Source organism: Vigna radiata, chromosome 7, assembly GCF_000741045.1.
Source record: "Vigna radiata var. radiata cultivar VC1973A chromosome 7, Vradiata_ver6, whole genome shotgun sequence".
Taxonomy (NCBI): domain Eukaryota; kingdom Viridiplantae; phylum Streptophyta; class Magnoliopsida; order Fabales; family Fabaceae; genus Vigna; species Vigna radiata.
The window spans coordinates 33,966,730-33,973,241 of NC_028357.1; the positions used below are offsets into that span (position 1 = coordinate 33,966,730).

The 6,512-nt window shown below is 36.6% G+C and overlaps 1 protein-coding gene across 1 annotated transcript; it reads right to left on the reverse strand.

Annotated features, from left to right (window-relative positions):
- Positions 1 to 1,387: 1,387 nt before the first annotated feature.
- On the reverse strand, positions 1,388 to 4,975 carry LOC106768706 (malate dehydrogenase 2, peroxisomal). The gene is made up of 9 exons (XM_014653978.2): positions 4,588 to 4,975; positions 4,269 to 4,484; positions 3,697 to 4,011; positions 3,328 to 3,417; positions 3,162 to 3,245; positions 2,173 to 2,208; positions 1,968 to 2,057; positions 1,789 to 1,883; positions 1,388 to 1,700 (listed from the first exon to the last, which is right to left on the reverse strand). The coding sequence occupies exons 1-9, from the start codon at positions 4,657 to 4,659 to the stop codon at positions 1,628 to 1,630; spliced, it is 1,071 nt and encodes a 356-aa protein (XP_014509464.1). The 5' UTR covers positions 4,660 to 4,975; the 3' UTR covers positions 1,388 to 1,627.
- Positions 4,976 to 6,512: the final 1,537 nt, after the last annotated feature.

Genomic DNA, 6,512 nt, shown 5'->3' on the forward strand with positions numbered 1-6,512 from the left:
CATACCCAAATATGTCATATCAGCATTGACATCGGTCAATGCAATCTTTGAACCGTTGGGCACAATCGTCCAGATCGAGAGCAGGCAGCCTCTGCCATAACACCACCTGACGCTAGCTTAGTACCATCCAACGATAGTTTTGCAAACCCACCCAACGTCATTTTCCAACGTCTTGGTGATTATTTTTCTTGTAACAAGAACAATATAAGAAAACTCCTATCTTATTGTTTTGATTGTACTTGCAATATATGGAAACATCCTTTTGTATTTATTCTTTTTATTTTTTATTTAATTTTTTAGTCAATATTAGATGATGATGATATTTACAATCTTAATTGAAAGTAATGATGTCGGTTGCACTAAGAATCGTTATCACGAGTGTAATACTTTTTGTGTCTTATAATCTTTGTCGATGATGATAACCTCTCCCTTAAAGGACTATCGCCATAAAAGAAACGTACAATGAAGAAAATAAAGACGTGGTAGATAGAAGGTTACACGGATTGAAGAGAGGACGCATGACAACTGAAAATTGCAGAGAAGAGAAAGCTCATATTCGAGTAAGAATTTTAAACAAGAAGCTCTAAGTGCAAATTTGAGAGTTCAAATGTTTTTAAATAGAGGAATTCAATGTGTTTTGTGCGGAACAACACATCTTTCCTCATATGTAACATTCTTGGGCGAGTTTGGGAAACAAAGCATCATCAGTAGCAAAATTGTTGCAGATTTACATGATTAAACTCAGTGGTAAAAGATCGACCTTCTGCAACTTGATTGTAAATCCACTTGCTAAAATAATTACTTAACCAGCTTGTGTATCTTCTCACTCCTGACTTAATCGGAACATAACTTATATATGTCTATTTCTATTAACAGAATTGAATCCAAAGGTCAATACGCAAGAGCTTGCTCAGTTGAGTGAAGCACATGCAAACGAGAAACTGAATATATTTTCTATTACTCAACTTTATTTATAGATGCTTGTACACCTTTACTCACTTCTTAGACATTACCACTAGAGTGAATTTATGTCCACGGCCCCAAAAAACAATCTTCTGCAGCATCTTATCTTAGAACTTCAACTTTCCAATAAGACAATCTAATGATGGTTCTTGCACAACCTGATGACATCATATCATTGACAGAGGATGTATGTATTTTTTCTTCTCCAAAATTCTGTCCTTTATTTCATTTTTTTTATCCCTGTTATGGAGATTAGTTTGTTCTGATTGGTGACAGAAGAGTGGACCATTGGTGTTAGATCTCATTCGATTGATTAGAGAAAAATTATGACCACAGATTCAATCATCAACCTTCTCAGTTTCTGCATATACAGCACAATCTAAAGGAACAAAAGAGCCATTACTATTTGTTATGCACTGTCAAATACTAAAATGTGTTGCGAGTAAAATAAGTTTTTGAATTAGTACAAAAGACCCATAATTGTAGTATCTTTCAGATCATTATACGGTCCATTGATATCATATCCGTGATCATCAGTAGTAAGGGATGACACCGAAAATTTAAAATGATATTTTTAAGACAAAAAAATCTACTATGAACAAAGGGAAGCATTACAGAAGGTCCTTATTTAAAAGAAGCAGATACTAGTTTTTCCTGGTCACATTTATTTTCTGATGAAGTCTATACCCTTCTGGATGCTTCCTGCTAACTCTTTCTTTGCTTTTTCCAACCCAATCCTGTGAAGCATTACACACCAAAAGTTTCACTTTCTGTACTGCTTACTGTATCCAAGAAAATAGGGAATAGATTCATAAACTATGATACCTTTCATACTCATTGAGGGGGCCTAATTGATATACCTCTTCTGCTCCAGCACGACCGAGACGTACCTTCGTTGCAAAGAAGGGAAGTTCTGTAACCTATCGAAGGCATATGATACTGTTAAACAAGATTTGAAAGACAAGATAGAGAACAATGCACGGAAAAGGACGTTAAAATGGAACCTGAGAATCAACAAAAGCACACTCCACCACCCCAGCTTCTCCTTTTAAGCCACGGAGGCATGCGTCCGCAAACTTGGCAGCTGCATATGCCTACACAATTAGGAGTGAGATTTCAACTTTGCATGTTTGTCTACTATGACACAATTGACACTTGACTGATGATATATATGTAGAAATATGAAGATAAAGTTGATAAACAATTAACCATGGATAGGGTGGCCGAACCAGCACCAGCTTTTGCCTGTAACATGAATAATAATTGTTAATAGATTATGATGAACATTCCATCACAACCAAATATAGACCAGGAAATGAAAAACAAAATAATTTTAGATTTCTTTAAAAGCTAAGGTCATGGATATGGAAACATGGTTGACCAGTAGAGATAATCTATTCAGACCAGAAAAATGTGTTATGATACAAATAACTACTGTTATTAGCCATTCTTTTACAGCTGAACTATTGAACTATTGCTACAAGTCATTACTTTAAAGTTGACAAGTTTTCCATTTTTCAGTTAGTTTTAGTTTGTTGATACCAGTTTAAACACAACTCTTTGTGATACCAAAGAGGATTTTTCGCTCTCTTTCAATGATAAGTTATATTCTACTACTCTGTATTCTTCTACGTTGTCTGATTACAGTATGCACCTTTGTTTGGGTACTTTCACTTGTTTGAAAATCTTAACTAAAAAATGATATGGTCAAGTGTATAGTCTCTAATTGTCAAGCATTGTTTGAGTATTTTCACTTGTCTGAACATCTAAAGCAAAATTCATATGGTCAAGTTTATATGCTCCTCTTATTAAACATCTAAAGCAAAATTGATAGGGTCCACAGTAGTCTCCTGTGGTGATGAAGGAAATTGGAGCAGTTGCACCAATCTTGTATTATCTTGGATCATAGCACCTTAAACAACTTATAGTTGCAGCATCATATTATATTTTTCTCTGACCTCTATTAATATTTCACAGTTAGTATCTAGCATCAGGCAGATGTTGGTAACGGTAACTGAAAAGAAGGATGCATAAAAATTGACAGTGACACAATCTGTCATCAACTTAGAAATGACCATAGGAACAAGTACATATTTGTATGACCGTAAATTATCAACATATTATACGCAATGGATCTTATGAATTATCCCTCTTCTACTCCATTTACATGTTGAGGTTATAGATTCAAATGAAAGTACCTCCACAACTTCAGTTCCACCATTTTGAATGCGATTTGTCAGGTATTCAGTTTCTTCTGCAGTGAAGCTACTGGGAGGCTTAACCTGTTAAACCAAGTTTGAAGAAGTTTCAAGACCTGTCTATTCTATAATATTTCTTAAACTAAGGGAGTATTCTCTACAAGACCTGTGACAAAAGAGGTAAAATTGTGACCCCAGCATGACCTCCCACCACTGGAACGTCAACCTCTCTTGGATCCACTCCAAGTACCTCCGCCTGCAAGAAGAAAACATAGCCGGACATACATACCAGCCTGAATTCATACAATTCCAGCATACACTATAAAAATCTCACATGTACAAATATCTGGTTTGTTCAACCAATTGTAATACTTTTCATAACCACATAAACAAAACAATTTAATCTAACAGTTAAATCCAAATTGATTATACTTTTAGCTTGTAGTCTCCTATACATTTTATTTCTACAGCACAGCATGAAGGAAATTTAAATGCGTTATAGACTGTTAGAATAAGAACAGCAAGAAATGCTTACCACAAAAGTATTTGCCCTCACAACGTCAAGAGCTGTAACACCCAGAAGTCGCTTTGGGTCATATGTACCGGCTTTCTTGAAAACCTCTGCAGCAATAGCAACGGTGGAATTTACAGGATTACTGATCAAGTTGACAATTGCATTGGGGCAGGACTTGGCAATTCCTTCACTAAGGGTCTTCACAATTCCAGCATTTATTTTAAATAAATCATCCCTTGTCATCCCAGGTTTCCTTGGCACCCCAGCAGGTATGATTACCAAGTCCACGCCGGTGAGAGCACTCTCCAGTTGTGGCTGTCCCAGAAAGCCACGAACCTAAAATCCCAAAAAAAAAAAAAAAACACGCATTATTTAGAAAAAAATGGCAGCTAAACATCGTTAAGTTCCATCATAAAAATATTTTCAATAAAAAAATTCCTTGATCCTTAAAAGAAACCCCCCTCAAAAAAATCTCCATCAGTACCAAAGGGGAAAACTATTGTAACTAGCCTTAAGCATTAGCACAAAAACTACAACTCAGTCTTCTGTTCTGATTTAATTGACAATGAATAATTCAATGAGAAGAAATTTACCACAGCACCAGTGTCCATGTGGCTAATATCAGCTGTGACACCGGGGGTGTTGACAACATCATAAAGATGAAGAACTGAAACCAATGGGTTAATCTTCATCAACAAAGAAAGGGATTGACCAATTCCCCCAGCAGCCCCCAAAATTGCCACTTTGAATCCAGGTGCCCCACCCTTTGCTCTGCACTCAGCTCTCTTGAGAATAGCATCGCCCTTTTCCTGTCAGAACAAATTAAAAACTTGTTTCAAAAAATGGAAGCCAAAACTTATTGATCATGCAAGGAACACAGATCCAGATGTGACGTGAATTAGAGGAAGAAACCTGGAAATTTGAAGGCTGAAGATGAGCAGAGATTCTTGCAATACGCTGATTGGCTCCTGCACGTGCCTCCATTTTTTTGTATGACTGTTACGATCAGAGAAGGAGAAACAGGGTGTGTCGAAGCTGATGGTGGAAAATTTGAAAAGAAATGATGGGAGCAAAAGAATATAAATTTATGAACAGAAAATAAAATGAAGGGATAATGAGAATGAGGAAGTTGACATATACGTCCAATGTTTTTCCCCTTTTAAAAATTTTTCTCGAAAAAATGAATTTTTTGTGGAATCCAGATTTCTGAACCCTTATCCTATCATCATCTTCTTAGGTCTGAATTGAATGTGGCTCTCACAATTTTAACAAAGCTTGAAGCAGATTGCTAAGTATTCGGTTCATGATTAAGATGGCTGTTTTTTAAGTCAGAACCTGACTCACATGCTAGATGGATAAAAAATATGTCATGTTAATTGGGATTGGGTTATCTAATCAGATAAGAAGAGTTCCTGATATTTTAACTCGTTTTTTTTTATTATTTATTTAAGAAAAATAGAATTATTTAGAAAAGGATGGTATTTTTTTTCTCTGTCACATTTTTTCTTTTAGTCTGAAATTAAATTGATCTTGTTTTTTTAAAATTTGTAAGAAGGTTTGTATTTGACAAAACTATCTACTTATTACGAGATGAGTTTCAAACTTATAAACTAGTCTGTTTGATTTAGTTATAGTTTATAAATATAAAATCACGTAAAATAATAAATAATTATGTAAATTTTATTATATATACATATAATTTTTACATTTTTAAAGAAAAATATGTTATTATGTAATTATAGTTGTAGTTTCTTTTTTAAGATAATCAAATTTTTATTAAACATTTTAGTATTTATGTTTATTTTTTAAAAGCTATATAGATGATTTTATTTGGATATATCGTTTTATTTAAATAAGTTGATATAATGAGTATTAATTAAATTTAGTTTTTATTTATCTTTTATATTTAATTTTAGAGTTAAATATGTTTTTAGTCCTTGTACTATCAAGTGGTTTTGGTTTTAGTCTCTCTTTCAAAATAAGCTACAATTTAGTCCTCACCATCTCGCAAAAATGAGACGATTTGCGATGATTTACTGCCAAAAGACTAATATACCCTCTGTTACTCTGAAAATTCCAAGTGAATAGGACGGCGGATGAAGATGCAGATGAAGATGGCGTGCACATGTATTCTGAAATTTGGGACATCTGTATCCAGATACAGTTTTCTTCATAAATTGCAAAAGAAGAGTATCCGGATAAACCCTGTGCGTATCCGGTTCCAGGTGTTCTTGTTGTTTGCAGTTCTTTGCATGGTAGCCAAAGGAGCGTTCCGGTAGCAGTCACCGGTTGGCCAGAGCTTCCTTCCTTGGTCCGTCGCCACAGCTAGCAAGGTGAAGTGTGTTTAGGGTCGTGCATGGGTGATGGTACCAACCATCTTCTTCACGGTGGCGGCTTGGTGATTCTTTTGGTTGTCGTTTGCGACGCGGTGGTGGTTCTAGGTTCTCCGTGATGGCGAAGTTGGCAGTGGCCTGCTGAAGTGATGATGATGGTTGCGCGATGGTGGATGGTGGTCTGCGAGGAAGAAGACTCGCGACGACAATTTGGACTGGTGCTTGCTCACAGAAGATTGGGTGGTGGCGTGAAGCTTCGTGATGGTCGGCGAGCACGCCGGCGACGGTGGCTGGCAGCGGCTTGAAGGTTGACGGTGGTGGCTTTAGGGTGGCTGACGGCTATGGGTGTTGAGCGGCGGCATGGTGGTGAGAAACATGGTCGCAGATGATGGAGGCGCTGTGCGACGGCTTGCTGGTGGTGCGCGATGTGGCTGCCATGGAGGAGGCGGCGGCTAGGGTTTGGCAAGAGAATTAGGGTTTCTGTTGGGCTTTAGTATTGGCCTG

Coding starts and splice junctions, on each gene's coding strand:
- LOC106768706 (XM_014653978.2), bottom strand. CDS start 4,659: ATGGAGGCACGTGCAGGAGCCAATCAGCGTATTGCAAGAATCTCTGCT. Junction 4,485..4,587: donor TTCAGCCTTCAAATTTCCAG/GTTTCTTCCTCT, acceptor TTGTTCTGACAG/GAAAAGGGCGATGCTATTCT. Junction 4,012..4,268: donor ACATGGACACTGGTGCTGTG/GTAAATTTCTTC, acceptor TTGGGATTTTAG/GTTCGTGGCTTTCTGGGACA.